The 21,706-nt window shown below is 42.5% G+C and overlaps 1 protein-coding gene across 2 annotated transcripts in view; it reads left to right on the plus strand.

Moving 5' to 3' along the window:
• The first annotated feature begins 8,058 nt into the window (after positions 1-8,058).
• Spag6 (sperm associated antigen 6) overlaps positions 8,059-21,706 on the plus strand; it is a 60,914-nt gene continuing 47,266 nt past the window's right edge. For both annotated transcript variants that reach the window (XM_059263651.1, XM_059263652.1), the window contains exons 1-2: positions 8,059-8,193; positions 8,268-8,363. In XM_059263651.1, coding sequence (XP_059119634.1) covers positions 8,169-8,193; positions 8,268-8,363 — 121 coding nt within the window. In that variant the 5' untranslated portion in view covers positions 8,059-8,168. The remainder of the gene's footprint in view (positions 8,194-8,267; positions 8,364-21,706) is intronic.

The following is a 21,706-nucleotide window of genomic DNA, read 5'->3' on the forward strand; positions in this document are numbered from 1 at the left end:
GCTCTCTCCCCCACCCGCGACCTCATCCCGCAGGATCCTCGGCTGGGCTCCAAAGCCAGCGTGCGGGGCTTCGCCCTGCCCCCACGGCAGACAATAGGGACAGCTGCCAGCGCACCCGGCGGGCGGCGCAGGGCGGAACCCACACCTTCGAGATGCGGGCGGTTTCCTTACTTAGCACAAGCCCTAGGTGCCCTCTTCTCTGACTTAAGTCGAAATCCCTCTTCAAGGGCCAGTTAATTGGAACAAGGATGGTGTGAAAGAAAGCGACACCAAGATGGTCACTACCTTTCTAGCCACAGGGACACAAAGCCGTGCTCGCTGTGTTTGCTCTTGGTGAGGGGTGGCTTTCCCACACGCATAAACACACCTCTGGTTCTCCTTCTTTGTGCACCACGAATATTTAACCACCTGCCACGTTGACTCCAACTGCAGGCAGGGTCTTGGTTCCTGTTATTTGTTAAGTGCATAGAGCCCCTCACCTCCACCCGATTTCATTTGATGACCCACAGCAGCTTTAGTCAGTGTAGACTGAGGAGTTGCATAAAGTGATTGACAAGAAGTGTCCCCCCCCCCCCCGTGTGTGTGTGCGGGGTGGATGTGAGTGGGGACTATGTTTTTAGGACGCTAACTTTAGAAAACAAAATCTTAAGTGTTTCACATAGGTATTACTGAGGAAAGGTCTTTAAAGTATCTTGCAAAGTGTTTTACTTAACTACTATTATATAATCTACATTGCTAAATTTCTTTGGATCTTAATACTTGCTCTGGCCTTATGTATCTATTACATTTAGCTGAGTGGTTTTTGTGGATTGAAATTTTACCTAAGTCGCAAATGAGCTGGCATTTCTAAGTTCAGAGTTCCTCGGGGACAAGCACCTGTCTTATTTACCTTTGTATGCTCTGGAATCCTTTTTACAACTCAACAGACATTTGTCGGATTTGCAGAGGAAATCCACTACCCTTAGTAGAAAACAAAAACTTAGTATTAGAGCACAATCTTAACTATGTTTAATGGACTCAATGAAAAGTTCAGCATCTTTCCCAGTTAGTGGCATTAACCAGACACCCTCATCTACACATATTTTAACTTAATTATATTTCAAATGTGGTGGGTTGTGTTTTAAAACATCTGACAGATATTTCTGGATTCTAAAATACCCTGTACATAAGAATTTGTAATATTGTTCCTTTCTCATCCAAAATGTCTGAAATTTTGCTTAAGTGGCCATGGATAGGATTTTAAAATTGCTTTTCATACTTTCAACTAACGTAGATAGGATACTCACCAAACTGTCTACAGTTTATGAGAATGCTCAAAGGACTAGGAGGGATACTGTAGATCTGCTAAGACAGAGCACTTTGAAATGCCTATGCAATAAACGTTAAATTACACTAATAAATGTTTACAATGTCTTTATCATCTACTATGGTAAAATATATTAAAATGACTCATGGAAATGTTATTAAAAGTAGTTCACATTCAAGCCTTACAAAATGTCAAGTTCATTAAGATAGTTTACTTCAAAAAAGAAACATAGCCTCCTTGGTTCCTAGAGGCAACCTAACCCTGTATTTTACCAACCACTCCCACCATCCCCTTAAAAACATGAAGGCAAGGCTGTAGTGAAAAGCTTTTTTCTACCTTCTTTCCAAAAAGGAAAGTGCCAACAACTTGCTTTGGGCCAACTTCAAGAGATTATCTCCCTTTTTTATTACAACTGGGTCTTTCAGTGAACTGAAGGGGAAGACCAAAGAGCATTCATATTCCTGTGAATTCTCGCTTTTGACTTGAATAATGATGGATTTTATTGTTATTTATACTGAAACCTGGAACACTCTTGCTCTGGAGGCTACACCCTTAAGGCTGTAGAACTTGTGTGAGGACTCAAAGACCAAGCAATGACGTCTGACAAACCATGCCATTTCCATAATGCACGTACAAACGAGTCTCAAAAAAAAAAAAAAAATGGAGCAGTTACATTTCTATAGACTCTTGCCATTCAAATTTTGACTTCTTTCCAGCTTTTTAAAACAAAACTCCTGTGTTCAGCAAGTACACTTCCCAAATGTCCAGGGATGGATCACAACGAGAAGGTACAGAGGTACACTTTTAACTGTTCAGGAACCAGACAAATTAGTGTTATCAGTAATTAGCTCATGGGAGTGACTTTTGCTTTGAACATGATTCATTACAATTTGTTCCCCAGTGAAACTGAAGAACTCATTTGGGGCAAGCTTGAGAAAATGTGTTTACCAGCTGTTTCTATATATGCCTCATGACAATTTTCTTAAAGTATTTTCACTTGGGTTTTCTTCAAACTCATTTTTTTCTGAGGAGAAAGAGGCTACCAGATTCAATGAAACCTGCTTAGTTTTACCAAATGATCATTCTGATCAGAGTTCATTTATTAACATGCCTCCATCCCTTTGGAGAACACATTTTTAGGAAACCCATTACAACAAAGTAACCTTACACTGGATAATTTGAGCAACCTTTAATTTAGGCTTAGGAAAATGCATTTTCATGAACTTTAACATAGTACATGTAGTCTTTTTTAACTTAAAGGTGGACACTAGAGCAACCCAATTTTACTGTTATCTTGGTCTGCAGTGGGTTCTGGGGATACCCTTTCCCAGAAAGATACATGGTGCCAGTTACTGAGCACTCTTCTGGAGCTTCTGCCTAAATGTGCAACATTTTACAGGAGGAGCGCCACATTTAAAAAACAAAAACAAAAACAAAACCCAACGCTTTCTATCCTGTTGTGTTACAAGAAGTCTCTCCACTTTGGGTTCACACATCTTGGTATTGCCAAGATTTCATCAGCTGTTTATCTTTGGGATATGTCCATTAAAATGCTGAAATTATTTGGAAACTTTCAAGAACTTTATCCTTGCTTTGTAAAAAAAAGATAAGCAATTCCATATTGTTTTACCAGGAGAACAAGGCTCCCAGAACAGAAAGCATTCCTTTGCAGTTAAGACTACATTTTTCTCATCAATGGGAAAGGTAATCATATTTCCTTCATGTGAACTATCTTTTGTGTTATTTGTATAAGAACGTTGCTCATCGGTATAAAATTAAATATGGGTTAATAGTGAGAAGTAAATTTAAATAATTCAATTTAGAATATCCACGTTACTTCTGAAACAATAATTAATAATAGCGCACGCATGTCCTCTGTAGGAATGATATGTAGTGCTATGGGGTCCTTGAATTCACTCTACATTTCAGCGGGGATCACTGACCTCTCTGACCATTTCTCGGACCTGCCGAGTTGATAAACAAGTGACGCTATTTTTACTTCAAAGGTTTCAGAAACCTCGCAAACCTTTTCTGTTCTTTTGCAGTGACTTTCAGGAGTCAGCGCACACAGCCAACTAGTTTCTGAAATAATCTCGGCCCAAGACATTTTGGCTTGGGACTTATTCAGAACCGCAAAAGTTAAAAAAAAAAAAAAAAAAAAAAAAAAAAAATTTTTTTTTGGAACCTCGCACATGCGCAGTGAGGTGCAGCTGCTCAGCCACCCCTGGCCTCCGCCTTCCCCTTAAATAAGCTACTGTGTCCTGTCCCCGCCTCTGGGTCCCGGTGTGCGCCTGGGGTCTGCAGGAGCTGGCTGCGGGGGACCTCGCAGGCTTCTCACACAGCCCTGGCCCTGGTTCCGGAGCCCTTCCCCACTTTCCCCGCAGCTCGGGAGCGTCCGGGGAGGAGACGGGCCGGGCCAGCCTAGCCTAGCCGCCGCGGGGCCGTCTCTTGGCTGCGGCCTGGCCGCTGGGTTCCGGGCCGGGGCGGCGGAGGCCTGGCCCGCGTCGTGGCCGCGCTCTCCGCAGGCGCGCCGCGGGGAGTTGGAGTGGCGACTCCTGCCGAGACCCCTCGCGGCCTGCGTGGGAGGCCGGGCCGCGGAAGGCCAGCGGAAGGCCAGCGAGGCCCGGCTTAGCTCGGCCCCGCCGGCTCCAAGGCCTGAGCGCGGCCGGAGGGCAGAGTGGGGGAGCCGGGAGCGGAGGCCGCTGGGCGAGGCCGGCTGCGCGGCCAGGCGCTTCCGCACTCGGCTGGCGCGCGCCCTCCCCTCCCGGGCCCCCGCGCGCTCACCGCCCTGCTGCCCGCGCGTCCCCGTGGCCTCAGGCTGGTCTCACCATTTTGCCCCTGGTCCCCACCCCGCTGCTCTCTCCTGGGCCTGAGGTCCTGAGGATGCTCCTGGGAGCTGGAGAACTTGGGGCGAGGGATAAAGTAAAAGGAGGCCGGGGCCTTGCCCTCGACCCAGTGTCGCACGCAGTGGCCTGTCGCGGGCAGGCCCCTCGCTCTGGGGACCTGGTGGCATAGGGTAATCCACCGGTGCCACCCCGCCCTCGGGTCTGTATCTTGGGGACCTGCATTTGAGCGATGCGTGTGCTCGGTGATGCCGGGGGTAGTCTCCAGCGAAGCACCTTCCAGCATTGTCTCTTGTGTTTTGTACAGTAATAATAATAGGAATTTTTAAGCACGGGAGAGCAAAACCCCACATGATTTCTAAGAAAAGTAAAAATTAAACAACAATAAAATTTGTGAGACACAGGGTTTCTTGAGATGGCGGTGGATAATCTCAAACGCAGAGTGCTCACTTTTCTTTGTAGTCGTGCTGGCTTTGGAGCAATTTTTAATTAAGAAAGCTTGTGTAAGTAAGATGCATACATGCGTACACGACGCAGCAATAATTTGATTTTGCTCTGCATGTTACAGCATGAGACATATTACACTGTTTGACTTCTACTTTTAAAACGTAGATTTTTTTTTTTTTTTAAGTAATCATCACTGTGCTCCTTGGTGTTTTGGGGGTGGGTGGGGGGAAATGAAGTCATCCCTCTGATCATAGCTTTCTTTGGGAGTGGACCAGATGCCTTGAAGCTCTGCATCCACTGAGACACTTCCAGGGAAGCCATGTCTAGCTGTATCTAGGTCGGTCGGACTAGTTAGTCACTATCGCCTTGACGTGGTACTGGCCTGAAAAGCACTAGACCCTTAAGACTTATGAGGCGGACTGTAAAAGATTTGAGAAACAAAGGCAAATTTGACACAATAAGACACAACCACAACACTTGCATAGGAATGTCAGTCTGCCGATTCATAGGGAAGTGTCCACATCTCGTTTTTTGCTCTGCTGGCAAATTTGCTGGCACAACTGACTGGTCAGCTCAGACCTAACCGCAAGATCCTGATGCTTATGCTTCAATCAGGGTCGTACCGTAATTCAGATAGTCTGTGTTTGCTTTCTTCATTATAGATAACATTTGAGTCCACCAATTTGGCTCTGGCGTACACAGCATTTCTATCTTTAATTGAAGTGTGGAAATGTGAAGCTACTTCAGTGATTTTTCCACTTGATGTTGGCAAAAAGGATTATTGATGTCTCACAAGTTGACAAATGCCATTCAATTACCAATTGAATGCCTTTGAAAAATGCTAACATGTTTGAATTAAAGAGATTTCATGTCTCTATAAAACAGACAATGGTCTGTTAACAATAAGAAGTTTTTCCTTATTTACATGTTTCAGATAGTTTATCATTCCCTGCTTTACCCAAACTCTCTCTGTCTTTGCTCTTAAGACACAGTATTTGGAGTGATTTTAGACCTGAAATCAGTGTTAGGCGTACACGTGCTGAATTAATAGAGATTGTATCTTATGAAGAAAGAATTAATTTCTCTTACTAGACTTGATACTCTGGAAGACAGGCACATTCTCTCAAGAGCAGAGTGTCGCACACGCAGTGATGCTGTTATGTGCTAGGCTCAATAGAGGAACAGCTGTACACTTCAGAGACCTCAACAGGTTTCTAAAAATGTGGACGGCAGGCTATGGTTAGACTATAGAGAACTTTACCTTTAAAATTCAGCTAGGAACCGGAAAGCGGACGTGTGTTGAAATTAGCAAAGCTTTTAGGCGTGAGTAGCATACAGCCCCACAATAATGGGATTTTTCTGGATTCTCAGAGGAGATTTGTATAGAGAAACGGAACAAGATTTAAACACTGGTTTTATACTTTTGGGTTTTCAGTCTCATTTTCATAAATAAGTGGATAATGATTTTGAAATTGTATAATTAGCCTTTTCCAAAAGGAGGCAGAGACTTTCACACTTTATTGAAATAGTTTTTCAAGTTAATATTTCATTCCAGTCAAATGCATAGTTTTATTTGGCAAGTACATGATATACCTGTACATGCAGCTGGTGCTTTAAGAACAATAATCTTAGTTTGATAACATTTTGAGTAGTTCTTCACTTAACCAATAGTCTAGAGACGTATATGTGATCTTGGAACATTCATTTAACTATGTAATTAGAGAAGTATTTTGTTTTAAAGTTAATAAATTGAAAATGGGTCAGAAAATATAGAGTAGCTTTCTTTTTAATTACAGTTATCTCTTCACTATATTTTATATTTAAATTACCAACAATTCCACTTATGGGTATAATATGATCATTAGGTTACATTTCTTCATTGAACTTTAATGACTTTTGGAAAAAAATACTAGATAAAAAGATATAACTTCTTTGTAATACATATAACTTCAGATATGAAATAGGCATCCTATAATGTGTTTCATTAGGGCAATAAATTCTATTCATGGGCATTGTTCATGACATACACAGATTTTCTAGTTTCAAATACTCTTTCTACTTAACTTTTCAAACTGGGTAGCATCCCATAAGCAGATTATTGAGCTCTTAACAATTTTAAAGTAGGAAATACATAGTAAAGCACCTACTAAAAATGGAAGATGTAGCAATTTTGGAGTTTGACTTGTTTAAAGACTGAAACTAAGCAATGGGACCCTTTAGATTTAAGAGATTTTTGTTCTTCAAAATGCAACAGGGAACTGAAAAAATAAAATTAGGACACTTCATTAGCAGTTTGAATTATTCACTCAGGGTTTTCCTCTACATCTCTACATGGGAACAGACACTTCTACTTTAAAGGCCCTGTTGGGAAGAATGTAAAAGACCACTGTGAAACTTATACTTAAGTCAAAGAATTGTGTGTCTGGCTTCTGAGCTGCAAGAAGCAAAAGGCTTGTACCTGCCCCTATGTGGGAAGCAGAGAACTCCACACATTTCTCCCTTTCTTGGATAGGTAGTTCTTTTCCCAACTTTCTGGGGATTCCACAGACTACCAAGACTCCTTCAGACAAGATTTTTAAAGTGACTGCAGAAGATTCCAAATGTGAAAGCTAGTGATGTGTGTGCTTCCTCCTGGGGAGGAAGAGAGACATCAAGGATTTCCGGTCTGCCACTATTAGGCAGCAGCTGTGGCTAGCTGCCCACTTGACACCTGGTGAAATGGTAGTTTCAGAGAGAGAAATATTTAAAGTTGACACTTGTCACTGAAACATTTGGTGCAGAATTTTCAAAGAGTAGCTAGAACTGATGGTGAGCTACAGTGCTTAATTCTGGTAAAAAAGAAACGCTGAGGAGCCCAACTGATGTAAGATGTAGTCTTTCCAGGTAAAGGCTCTTCTTTTGGAAATATCACTCGGCAACAAAATGACGCCCGAATTTAAAAGAAATTCTTTTAAAAAAAATCATATTGAAATAAGGAGACAGCAAACTTGGTAGTAATTAGGAAAACCTGCAAGACTGGATATTTATCATATCCTTTTCCTTCTCTGCTTTCACATGGACTCTCTAAGTGTCCTTAATTGCTGTTAATATATTGTAATTTAGTGTGTGAACACAGTTGCTGTGACCCTCCAGGAATTCGGAAGTCAGAAATGTCAGGTAGGTCAGAGAGCCATTGAGAGGAACACAGAGTAAGTTGAGGTTGTGCTGCCAGAGTTGTATTGATCCGATGATGACTCGTATCTATCGGAACTGACATCGGGTCCCCCAGCGCCCAGCCCGCGGCAGTCGGGGGACCCTGCCGCTCTGGGTGTGTGGGTGCCGACCGAGTTCTCCAGGTGGACGCCTGCGCCCCGTTACCGGTCAGCAGGGAAGTGACACCAGACGGGGCGCGACGTGAGTCCCCGTTCCCTCGGCCGCTCCTTCTATCACGGTTGTGACGTCACGCCCGGGACCTACCGTTGCCACGAGACGGCTGCGTTCCGGTTCCGGTCGGTTGCCCCGGAGCCTGGGTACACACAGCAGTCCCGCCGGAGGCCCAGGGGTCGCGGAGAGCGGACCCCACGCGGGAAGCCATGAGCCAGCGGCAGGTGCTGCAAGGTAAGGAGCTGGGGGCGGGCGCCCCGACGGGATGGCGCCGCGGGCCGGCTGCTCCACCTTGCCTGTCTCCCCAGTGTTCGAGTTGTACCAGAATGCCCGGACCCGATTCGTGCAGATGGTGGCGGAGCAGGCGACCAGACCTCAGAACATCGAGACACTGCAGAATGCGGGTGAGCCTGAGCCACGCATGGCGTCTTGACCCCACACCTCATCCCGCATCCATCCTGGGTCCTCCTACCACCCAGCGCGGGCCTCACCAGGTCCCGGGTCCTCCTTCTCGCCCAGCTGTCAGCCTCCCCGCCCCCTTACCAGCTCAACTTTGGGGAGCTTTGGGAATGGGTTTAAGTGCTTCCAAGTTCCTCCGGACCCTCTCCTCTCCGCGGGAACTTGTGGGTGAAGCGGAGAAGATGGAGGAGGCCTGGTACCGTTTCCATCTTCATTGCAATGGGCCAGCCATATGAACTGCCTGGAAGTCATTTTCCTGGATGGGAATCTACCCTAACCAGACCCATTTATCCCGATGCCCTTTCTTGTCACTCTTTGATCACGTTCGCTTCCTAGCAGCGGAGAAATTTCAGGCTGTTTTCGCAGTTCTCCTCTTGACATTAATGGAAGAGGAGTGGTAGTATGCTTGGATCTTTTCCGAGAGATTCGAAGTAGGTAAGGACCTGGCTTTGTGAATTCCATGAGGCATCCCCCTTTTCACCCCTTAGTCTGAAAGGGAGGATGGGAGAGAGGGGAGTTCACTTTTGGCGATATCAGTCCTGATTTTATCTACCTCTGGGGGGGGGGGGAGGGGAGAGGAGAGAGAGAGAGAGAGAGAGAGAGAGAGAGAGAGAGAGAGAGAGAGAGAGAGAGAGAGAGAGAGAGTTGGGAGAGTGCCTACTGGTAACCACAGCTGCTGAGAGTTCAAGAGGGCACCAGCCTTGCTCAGAGGACGGCTTTCCAAGAGTCAGTGACTGAACTGTAAGCTAGATACGACTTATTAGGTCTTAAGAAATCCTTAGTTTATAGGATGCGATCTTTAAGACTAGTTTAAAGAAACACATCATTAAAAATAAATGAAGAACAGATTGTCATGGCCACAGTATTTAGACAGTGTTTATTCTGGGTTTCTTTGTGGAAACACCCTTCTACTTATCAGATACTTTCTTTCCTCACTGGGGTTGTGAGCTGTTTGTGGTTGTGATACGGAGCCATTTACAATGAAGACAGTATTTTTTAAAAGTCTTTAAATATCTGAGAGATAATTATAGGTGTATGTGTAGTTGCAAGGAATAATCCAGTTCTTTTTATTTAGCTTCCTCCTGAGACATCTTTCAAAAGTTTAGGACACGGTTACAGTGAGGATGCTGACGCAGATATTCCTTGATCCTAATTCACATCTTTCTAGTTTTGTTTCTCTTGTTTCATTCTATAAACTTTTGTCTCGAGAACCTCTGTCATAGTCAAGATACTTTGATTATGGCAAAGATCTTTTGTGTTTTCCTTTTAAATTCTAGAGGAATTAGTGTGTTTGCACATGCCATGGTGCATTGGTAGAATTCGAGGTCAGCTCTCTCCTTCCATCTCATGGGTCCTGGGTATTGAACCAGGTTGTCTGGCTTATCACTAAGTACTTTCACCCACCGAGGCATCATGGCAGCCCTTGTACTGTCCTTTTACAATCATGATCACTCCCTGATGTCACTAACCCCTGGGCAACCACTGAACTAGTATTCAAAAATGTTGTCATTGTAGAACTCATTTTGTTCTGTAATTGTGTCATGTAGATTTATTTTCTTTATTCTATGTACAAACATTACATTTATTAGGGCATTTTACATTTTAAAAACAGTTACTTTATTTTTTCTCAGTCTTACTCAATGTACTCTGTGAATGGATGCTTGCTATTTACAAGGATTTATTGCTTGGACAATATGTACACGGGCAAATGAATACTTTTTAAATTAGAAAATACTTAGAAAATTCTGAAATATTGAAATGTATATAACACTGAAGATATAGAGTGTCTTTGGGGATTTTAATGGCAGGTTCCCTCTTCTCATAAGAGTACAAGGTAAAATACGTTGTATTTTGTTTGTTTTGTTTTGTTTTTCTTTCTAAGACAAGGTTTCAACTTTGGCACAGAGTTTGGCCTTGAACTCCCTGTCTCAAATGATCCTCCTGCTTCCTTCTACCAAGTAGCCAGGGTTATGCTCCAAGTGTATGAGGAATTTAATTTAAATTAGCTGACTAAGTGATCACCAAGCTACAGAGGCACGTGACTCAGACTTGACACCCTACACTTACGTTTGGCTTGTGAAGAAATGGATACAAAAGAGAAATAGTAGTCTTTTTAAATTATCTACTTTTTAAAATTATCATCTTTTTTTGTTTTGTTTTGTTTTTTTGTTTGCTTTTTTGTTTTTCGAGACAGGGTTTCTCTGTGTAGCTTTGCGCCTTTCCTGGGACTCACTTGGTTAAAATTATCATCTTAATGGCATGTTATGGTTTTTTTTTTTTTTCTGGGGGAACATTTTAAACATACTTACATTTACTAGATCTGATAACCCTTTTAGTAATTTGAAATCATGAATATCCCTGTATATATATTCCTTTAGTTAAAAATAACCTACAAATTTTATTATGAAACCTTTCTTTCCTTACTAGTCAATAAGATTAACCATTCTAATAGTTTATTCTTGAAACAAAATCACTATTGATTTAAACATGCTTTGGAGTGTGTGCATTTCATATTACAGGCAAGCTTTCATCAGACAAGGGCCTTCCCTTTGATATTGTAAAATATGGATGCATTTTACTCTTGACTTGGACACATGGCCTATGTATCTGGCAAGATTTTGTTTTGCTCTTCCAGCCCCAACATACTCTTTAATTAGACATGCAGCATGGATCCAGGATAATAGGAAAAACATTTTCCATATAGGCATAATGAGAAAGACATTCTCTTGCTAAAAATTTTAAATCATTGTATGTGAAAATAATATTAAAGGTAAAAATTATTAATGAACTTTGATGTTAACAGTTTAAAGAAGTTCTCTGTTTATATATTTAGGTACTAGTGGTTATTAAATAATAGTGAAACTTGTCAGCCTTTGAGATCTCCTTGGGAACCACTATGGGAATGTGAATGACCCAGCCTTGACAAACTTTGGCAGATAAATCCCTGGAGGTGTGAGGGAGTGGGGCTGATAGTAAAAACAAGCTGGTCTCTTAGGGAGCTTTAGGCTCTCTGTCGTAAACAGTCTTATCAAACCAGAAGCTCTTTAAAAGTATACAGAGAAAAGTCTAGGATCCCCTAGGCACTGAGAACCAAGATAGTAGTTCAAAGAATTGGACTGATAATCTGCCTGCATCTAGACAGGTCCACCTAGCATTGTTTCAAGCTCTGGGCAGTCAAGTGATCTATGATTGACTGACTGTGAGAGGTAGAAGGGAACAAGAGGTGAATTTGCTATTTGTTGGTTGACTTCAAGTCTGTGATGAACACTTTATTCTTTGTTTTTGGCTTAGATCATACTTTGTATGAAGTTCTTTCCAGTGGAGCAAAAACTGGGATTTCTGCTAAACAGTTATGTTGATCCTAGGAGAACCCATAGCTATATTCTGGAATGAATGTTGGCCTTGCCTAAGAGCTAATGGGATGGCCTGCAAGGACACAAGCTAGGGTACCCTACTTTTCAAAGAGGATGTTGGATTTGCCATTTGCCTATGCTTCTTGCCATGATGCTCATTCAATATGACTTTTTGAAGATTTAATTAATTTTGTGTGTATGAGTGTTTTGCCTGCACTTATGTATGTATGCACACCATGTTTAAGACTGGTACCCATGGAGATCAAAAGAGAATCCCCTGGAACTGAAGTCATGGGCGGTTGGATGGTTGTAAGCAACAAGACCTCTTAACTGCTAAGCCATCTCTCCAGCCCCTCAATGTTAAACCCCTGGCTTGTTTGAGTTCTTTCAAAAGTCCAGCTGAAAATAAGTGATATTTGTACATGTGTACATCTATCTCTAGGGAGAATAATCGCTGTCTACTTTTCCAGACATTCTAACTTTTATGCCTGTCAAGTCAGTCATTGCCAATGTACATGTGGACTATATTGTTTTTCCATAGAAATGTTTTTGTAGCAACATACATCTTGTTAAAGTCATCCAGGCTGGCCTTGAACTCACTATGTATCTTAGGTTTCTCTGGAACTCACAATCCTTCTGCCTCAGCTCCCCGAGTGCTGGCATTGCAGGTGTGCACCACGACACAATGCACAGAACATGTGTTTTTTTAGAAAACTGAAGTCTAACTTTAAAATGAAATAGATACCTGTCAATGAAGACATTGACCATCTTGCCAAAAGAATTTATCAAAAGATACAGTTATTTATCCCAGAGTTACTCATTAATTATTTATTATATGTCAAGTTAGCTACTCTATATGGTATTTCTGGTAAGAAAAAAGTTGTTCCTCTTTATTTTGTAAAATATTCTCCCTCTTGCTGCCAGGAAACTTGTGTTCAGTCCTCAACTTCAATAATAACCTTACTCTATATCTTGGATACAGTTATCAATCCCCTCCCCTGATACATAGCTATTAATTGTTGCCATTTTAAATATACCATTTTTGTGGGTGCTGTGGATTGAACCAGGGCTGCTAACATGCTGAGCATATAGTGTGAAAGTAGAGCAAACTGTCTAAATAGTTTAGAAAAAGTATGTGAATAAGGAATTAACTCCATGTGAGGATTGTGACTGCGTGTGTGTTTTGCTGCACATTAAACCCCAGTCTCATGTATGCTAGCCAGGTGCTCTCCCATTGAATTATGTCTACCCTAAGCCTCAGACAGATTTTTTTTATTTATTTACTTTATTTTAACGTACACTGGTGTTTTGCCTGCGTGTTTGTCTGGTCTTGGAGTTACAGACTGCTGTGAGCTGCCATGTGGGTGCTGGTATTGAACCCAGCTCCTCTGAAAGAGCAGTTAGTGCTCTTAATTGCTGAGCCATCTCTCCAGCCCCTCAAACAGGTTTTTCTAATGAACTGCCTTACAAATATTTTCTCTACAGATATTACCCAAGAAATGTGTAGCAGCAGCTAGTCCTTTTGGTACAGCTCTTTTTACTTAGCATTTTGCCTTCTCCCTAGATATTTTAATCACCTGAAGTTAAATAATCATATATATCGAGTAAGGAACAACACATTAGTAAAAGAAAAGATAAAATCAATTTTCAGCTATCTACATGACTTTCAAAATATATGAAACTGTCTGTATGGTGTGATTTTTTGGGGGGGATGATGTGATTTTTTTTTTAACTTAAGAAAATTTTTTTATTCATTTTACACACCAACCACAGATCTCCCTCTCATCCCTCCTCCCACTCTCCCCCAGCCTCCCCCACCCCGTCCCTCCTCCAAAAGGGTCCCCTCCTCCAAAAGTGAAGGGGTTCCCATGGGGAGTCAGCAAAGCCTGGTACATTCAGCTGAGGCAGGACCAAGCCCCTCCCCTTTCATCAAGGCTGAGCAAGGCGTCCTACCACAATTAATGGACTCCAGAAAGGTGTGGTGTAATTTTTAAGGGAGGGGACAATGAGAGTACCCTAAAGTTTTATGAATATATAATTGCATGATTGCTACACTTAACATTGTATGCCTAACATGAAAGTAACTATCAGCAAAGAGAGAAAGTAGCACACTAGTTTGCACAGTTGGCTCATTTGCCATTAATGAATATTTATTGCATGCACAGGTGCCAGATGGACACTGAATATATGTGCAGATGATGCAAACATTAAAAGGAACAGTTCTTCCTCTTCTGTGGCTTATTTGCTAATGGTATAGGTTATATATGTAATATATATTATAGTTATGTAACTATATATTACTATTGTTATATATCTACACATTACTATTTATTTGAAGGACACCTAAATTAAGGATGCATCTTGGTATAGGTATTACCTCGGTTGAATTTCTAGAAGTTAGCCAGATTGAATCCAGGGCCCTGCACATGCCATCACTGAGCTATGCACTCTGCCCTGAAATAACATGTAGGTTCTCTCTTGAAATCTCATGGACAGATGGTAGTGGTGTTGATCAAGTCCAGAGTGAGGTAGATACACTAGGAAAATTAGGGGAGCTTTCGTTTAATTAGTGACCATAGAAGATAATTATAGTAATGCTAATGGCAGAGTAATATGAATTAAAGAGATTGAGCCCTTCAGTGTCCTCTGTGAAGTTAGCACATGAGCCACTTTTCATTGGCCAGTAGACTACGAGATTGACAGTAGCAGAAACAGACCACATAGACTAGTGCTATGGTCTCTACCTCAAGGTTTGAAAGGAGGATTTAGTGGGTCGGCATCTGCTTGTTTCTTAGGGATGTGCCTGATACATTACAAGACTGTGTTTGTTAAACAAGAAACACATTTGTAATAACTTCTGCCTTCTCAGAAGTCACTAGCTGGTCACCAAGTGTCCGTGGCCTCTGTCCCACCTTCCCAGGTCTCCTCCTTCAGCAGTGACACCAGGTGTGGCAGTCCCCCACTCAATGCTGATTAACAGTGAAGCACCAAGCAGATCTCAGAAGGTCTTACAGCTAATGAGAATAAATAGAAAAGATAAAAATGAGCAAGTTTTGCTCCCAACTGTTTCTTGAACCATTTGCCATTGCAAATACTCTTTGTAAAAACAATATACTTTTTGGAACTTGTTCTGACTTTTAAAGTAAATGACAAGACTTTCTGTGCTGGAAGAGCCATATAACATCTTAAATCACAATAACTATGACAATGAAACTAGTACTAAGTTATGTATAATAGTACTAAAACTATGACAAATATACTAAAATTTGTGAGTAATCAAGTGCAGTTTTAGTGGTCAGAGGCAATAATCATAAAGTTCAGAAGAAACTGGATGAAGTCCTGAAGGCCACAACTTTTAAAACGCAAGAAAGACTTAAAACAAAAATAAGCAGTGTGTGGCCTTTGCTGCCACCGAAGGCTATGTGGTGGCATGAGGCCATGTTGATGTCCGTGGCCTCTGTTACCACCGAAGGCCATGTGGATGTCTGTGGTCCATGCTGGCCCATGCTGCAGCCAAGGGCTATGTTGGTGTCCTGGTCTGCCCTGCTGCTGGAGGCCATATTGAGATCTGTGGTCCATGTGGCAGCCGGATGCAGTGTGGATGTCCATGGTCTGCTCCTGCAGGAGGCCATGTTGATGTCTGTCATCTATGTTACCACCAAAGGTCATGTTGATGTCTGTGGTCTGTACTGCAACTGGAGACCATGCTGAGGTCTGTGGTCTGTGCTGATCCTGGAGGTTATGTGGATGGATGTCTGTGGTCCATGCTGTCACCAGAAACCAAGTAGAAGTCCATGATCCATGTTGCCACTGACTGTAAAGGGCACGGACACTTCTTTTGCAGTGGTCTTGATGACTGCAGACTCACAGTTGAGAAGGAGACACATAGAAGACTTCTGTGTTGTGGGATATTTGTACACTGTGTGAAGCTTGGGAATGTGGGCATCGTGTTCTCTAGACTGCTTCCTACTACCTGGGGGGCAATGGCATCTCTAGGGGACTCTGAGAAAATTGGGATAATGGTCAAGTCCTGGGAAAGCTAGGACTTTATTTTTTGTTTAGTCTCTGTGTAATGGGAAAATGCAGGGCTTATCTGAAGTCTTGGCTGGAGTGAGGCTGGACCATTTCAGCTAGCAGCTTTGAAGTTGTTCTAGATGCAGAATTTTGAGGAAACTGCAACAGAGGCATTCTGAGAAACTGGATCACCTGGGCTACTTTTTTTCTTTCTGAAAACACAAACTTGTAAGGGTAACATATATATCAGCATTGACACAAGTATGGAATGGGCAGTGTGCACAAGTCAGTTAAAGATGGTTTGTTTTTTTATTTTGGTTTTATGTTTGAGCAGGTAAAAGGTATCTGTCAACGTTATAAGTCTGTTTGGACTGTATAACCAAACTGTAATATAAATCTCCATCCATGTTATATAAAGGATGGCATCATCATCATCATAAATCATGAGGGCTCTGTAGCCAACAAGACTTATCATATCTCATCCAGTTGCAGAGCTGTTCCCATGTTAAGGGATCAGCATACATGTCACCTGTCCTGTAGTCTTTCTTAGCTTTTTCCCTCATATCTGCACCCAAGATCCTCAGGAGTTCTCCCCCAATCAAAGCTGATCTTTATTAATTTTGAAGAGAACCATAACTTTTTATTTTCTGTGGAAACAAAGGCATAACCTCTCCCCCAATGCAACACATTTTCTGACTTCCATTTTGCAGTTAAGATGTTCTTAAAAATATATAGGTTGGTTTAATTTAGCAGTTCCCGTAATCCAATGTCTCTCAGAAGCTATTTGTTTTTTTGTACATTAGCATTTAAAAAATTCAAAGTCAACAAAGCACCATACAGGATCCAGACATCCTATTATTTCCCCTTTATGTGGCTTATTTTTTTTATATTACTTTACTCTCTTTAAAGACTTCATTATTTTTTAATATTTATTTTTTCTATTAACTGTCTATACCCATTTTTTTCTTTATTCAGCATCTAAGCATATTTTCAAACATACTTTACCTTTTTAGAGGTTTTCTGTGTCTGGAGCTGGTTTTACTAAGCGCCTGCAGCATTTTTTGACCACGTGAGACAAATCTTAAACTGCCATGTCATCTGCCATGAGGCTCAGCCTAGCACATGGCTCTGGAGCATGGTGCTGGTGGCTGGCTCAAGCCCTCAGGCAGAGGCCAGGAGCAGCATCTGTCTCTGTATGCCATTGAGCCCTGGGCTGCCTGAGAGACTGCAGGACTAGGAATCCACATCCGGCTCCTTGTCCAGAACTTTTCTTAGCTTTCTCAGGCCCTGTGTTTGGATATTTGAGCCTCCATGTTGTATGCCATATGTAGTCAGATTTTTTATTTGGGCCACCAGCTCACAAATAATAACAGGGGACCAGGGGACGACTTCTTCTTCTTCTTCTTCTTCTTCTTCTTCTTCTTCTTCTTCTTCTTCTTCTTCTTCTTCTTCTTTTTGATTTTTTGAGACAGGGTTTCTCTGTGTAGTTTTGGTACCTGTCCTGGATCTCGCTCTGTAGACCATGCTGGCCTCAAAATCACAGAGATCCACCTGGCTCTGCCTCCTGAGTGCTGGGATTTAAGGCATGCACCACCAATGCCAGGCGAGAGACTTCTTATTAATTATGAAAGCTCAGCCTATAGCTTAGGCTTGTTCCTAACTAGCTCTTACAACTTAAATTAACCCATTTATATTAATCTACATTCTATCACATGGCATTACCTCTCTCCCATCTTGCACCTCCTGTTTCCTCTCCGTGTCTCCTGGCCTCTCCTTCATGCGTAGATTCCTCCTCCTCTTCTCTCTCTCCTTGGAACTCCCACCTGTCTCTCCTGCCCCGCTATTGGCCAATCAGCTTTTTATTACACCAATCACAGCAGTACATCTTCACACAGTGTGCAAATATCCCACAACACTCCCCTCCCCCCCTTTTTTTTTTGGTTTTTCGAGACAGGGTTTCTCTGTGTCGTTTTGGTGCCTGTCCTGGATCTCGCTCTGTAGACCAGGCTGGCCTTGAACTCACAGAGATCTGACTGGCTCTGCCTCCCAAGTGCTGGGATTAAAGGCATGAGCCAGCACCGCCCAGCCATTTCCCCTTTTTTGTCTAAATAAAAAGGAAAGGTTTTAACTCTCACATAGTAAAACTATATACAATAAGAACAATCATCAGCTAAGAATTACATTTACAATGTTTAGTCCGTTTGAGGCTAGTGGTTGTTCAAAAGTAAACTCAACAATCTACCCTTTTATCCCATAATTTCTATACTATATCCCCCCTGTCCCCTTCAGAAAGAGATTCCCGAATCTAATCTCTTGGTTCAGCTTTTTTCCTGACCATGACCAATAACAACTTGTAACCAACCCCCTAAATGATCACAAACATCCATAACCCACCAAACAACCAAAATCTACCCTATAGGCTATATGCCAAGCTTTCATAGTTAATAAGAAGACTCCGTGTCATTATTTGAGCTGGCTGGGGGGACAGAAAAAGACTCATTATACTTCTGTGACAACCTCTCCCCAGTCTCAAAAAAGAAAAGAAACAGCCTAGACAGGAAGCCATTGAAGAGATCACTTAGAAATTACGATGGGGATGCTGAAGTGCAGCTCTTCTCAGCTGATGGCTTCTGGCAGGGGTGGGGTTTGCTTTAAGGGGCTGGCCACTGGGAGCTTGACCAAGCTCCAGTGAGGATATGGGCAACATAAATTGGATTTGTTTTTGGTTTCCTCTTCTTCTTTTATTGGGGGGTCATCACAGTGGTGGTAGTGGGGTCACTGGGAAGTGAGTGTGATCGGGTACATTATGAGAAATTCCCAAATAATCAATAAAAACATGTAGAAAGAACAAACAAGCAAGCATCAAAAGGCAACTTATTATAATGAAAAAAAAAACAGTGAAGGAAATGAGAGCATGTTGTGTATTAATCAGTGTTGTGAAACTAGTCTCAGTAAAATATAGCCACTTAAATATAAGAGCTTAGAGGAATCCAAGTTACAAACCTACCAGAGGGCTGGAGAGGTGGTTTGGCAGGCCAGAGCACTTGCTTCCCTGGTTGAGGACCTGGGTTAGGTTCTCATCACCCACATGGTGACTCACAACCATCTGCAGCTCCAGTTCCAGCGAGTCTGATGCCCTCTTCTGGCCTCCTTAGGCTCTTACATGTACGTGGTACACACGTCCACCTAGGCACACATACACATAGAGTAAACTTGGAAAAATTAGAATAAGGTTTACTAACCAGTTATACTGGAACATGCTTACCATAGGAAAAAGTGGATGGGTGTTTGGGGCCAGCGTCAAGAGTCTGAGTGAGCCGCGTATTCAGAACTCTGCTAGGTAACTTGAAGAATGGAACATACCTCCTCACATAGACAAGAGACCGCAGAGCATGCCTGGTGGTGTGTCAGAGGTGGCTGCTGTGCTTTCCTACATACCCAAGCCCCTTTCAGTGGTGCTGTTTGCAGCAGGATTTAAGGAAGTGGCGTCCCCAGCAGCACACGACCTGAATAGCCATCCCCAGTGCATGTGGGCATTAGTAAAAATCATTTATGTACTTCCCAGAGTAAGTGGTGCAAACATGAAGTGACTTCCCACCACACTTCCAGTAAAATCAACTGGAAGCTGGATTTGGCCTACAGCTAAATTTGATCTAGCACCAACCAACCTTTCTAGCTTTATCTCTTGCATTATGGCCCTTCTCCAGTCTTGTATTTCAGGGAAATAGGAATTTATCAGGACTCAGCAACCGGAGACCCATTGCTCTTCCTAGCCAGGGACACAGCAGTGTTGCTCATCCCTCCCGCCTTCTCAATTGTCTCCTTAGTTTTTTGTTTCCCTCCTTCCTCACATAGCTTCCTACTTGTTCTTCCAACCTCCCATGTGGTCCTCTGCCATCCTTTCCCCTCACTGTAATCAGAGAGATTTAACATGTGATCCTGTTGCCACTTTACTGCTGGGATAAAGTTCAAAATACTCCAGTCAGTCAGTGGGAAACTTGAAGACTTCATCTGTTTTCTCAGCCCTTTCCTCCTGCCTCTGTCTTCCCGGGCTGTAGTCACCATGCACTCTTAGCTGTCCGTTGACTTCCACAAGTACATGTTGTGGCACATGTGTGTCCACACGTGCACTACACACACACACACACACACACTAAAAACAGTTAAAATTTATTTCATATTTTTCTCAGTCAAAAGTAAATTTAAGATATTTAAACAAAGCTGGTGACAGAGAACCTGAGCAACAATGGATACCCCCTTTGCTCTTCCTTCTCTCCGTGTTTTTTTTTTTTTTTTTTTTTTTTTTTTGGTTTTTCGAGACAGGGTTTCTCTGTGTAGCTTTGCGCCTTTCCTGGGACTCACTTGGTAGCCCAGGCTGGCCTTGAATTCACAGAGATCCGCCTGGCTCTGCCTCCCGAGTGCTGGGATTAAAGGCGTGTACCACCACTGCCCGGCCTCAAAAATGTGTAGCCCAGGCTGGCCTCGAATTCGTGATCCTCCTGCCTCCGCCTCCTTCAGCAAATCCTACCGGCGTGCGCCACCACAACTGGCGTCTCCGTTCTTTTTAAAAGTTTTGAGAGAGAGAGAGAGAGAGAGAGAGAGAGAGAGAGAGAGAGAGAGAGGAGAGAAAGTGTAGTGTAGTGCACGTGTGAGGTCAGAAGACAACTTTCAGGAGTCACTTTTCTCTTTCCACCATGTGGGACCTGTAGATTCAGTTAAATCCTAGGCAGGCACTTTTACCCACCCATTTTGCTACCCTTTTTATTTTTATTTTTATTGTTTTCTTTCTTTAGGAGACAGGGGCTTGCTATGTAGTCCAAGTTAGCTCCATTACAGTTGGGGACCAAGTCTTCAAACATTTGAGCGTGTGGTGGTTATTTCAAACCCCAATGCTTCTACTTAGAGGCAGAAGCAGTACTACTAATCTGAGTACGGGCTGCCATGCCACGCTTTTATTTATGTTTAAAAGACATGATCTCACGGTGTTGCCCAAGCTGGCTCCAAGCTCTGCTCACAGGAGACAATTCTTAGCCTCTTGAGTAGCTGGTTCTGTTTGTGGGCCCCACCTCACCTGGCTGAAAGACTTTACTATGACATAAGTAGACCAAAGGCCTATTAGCAGACCTTTTAAGAATAATATTAACTTTTTATTACAGTGATACTTTTAAATACTATTATGATATAGCTTCACAACTAGAAGAAAAAAATGTCAATACTTAAAAAAAAAAGTAAGTATACACCTTTAATTCCAGCACTCAAGACGCAGAGGCTCTGTGAGTTGGATCTCTGTGAGTTCAAGGCCAGCCTGGTCTACATTATCAAGTTCTAGGACAGCCAGGCTACCTAGAGAAACCCTGTCTCAAAAAAGAAATGAAAATAAATAGCAGATAGAGGTAGCATTTCTATATATATATTATATATATATATATATTATCTGTGTGTAAAATGAAAATCATTTTGTCATTGGAAATAGTTATTGTTTCCTAATGATTTCTATGCAACGTTGACATGTAGAGTTCAAGTAATTTGTCCTACATTGCAGTGTAAGGGTTGACCGATAGCGTTGTGACTATTAGAGGCTGTAACCCTCCCTTGACTATTTGGGTGTAATTGCATTCTTTATCATGACAGAATGCCTGGCGGAGTGACTTAGCGGAGAAGAGGCTGGTTGTGGCTCACAGTCTCAGAGGTCTCCATCCTCTGTGCTGGCTTAGTGACAGGAGCAGCTCTGTCCTTGCCAGTGTCCTTGCAGGATCTTACTGGTTTGGAGAACAGGACATTAGAGCCAGACTAGAAGCAAAGGTGGTTATAACCGTCAAACACCTGCTCTTAGTGTCCTTCATCTGACAGCCAGGCTCCATGTTAAAGGCTCCATAACCTCTCAGACCACCACCACAGCTGGGGACCGTTTTCAAATATTT

Source organism: Peromyscus eremicus, chromosome 5, assembly GCF_949786415.1.
Source record: "Peromyscus eremicus chromosome 5, PerEre_H2_v1, whole genome shotgun sequence".
NCBI classification, from domain to species: Eukaryota; Metazoa; Chordata; class Mammalia; order Rodentia; family Cricetidae; genus Peromyscus; species Peromyscus eremicus.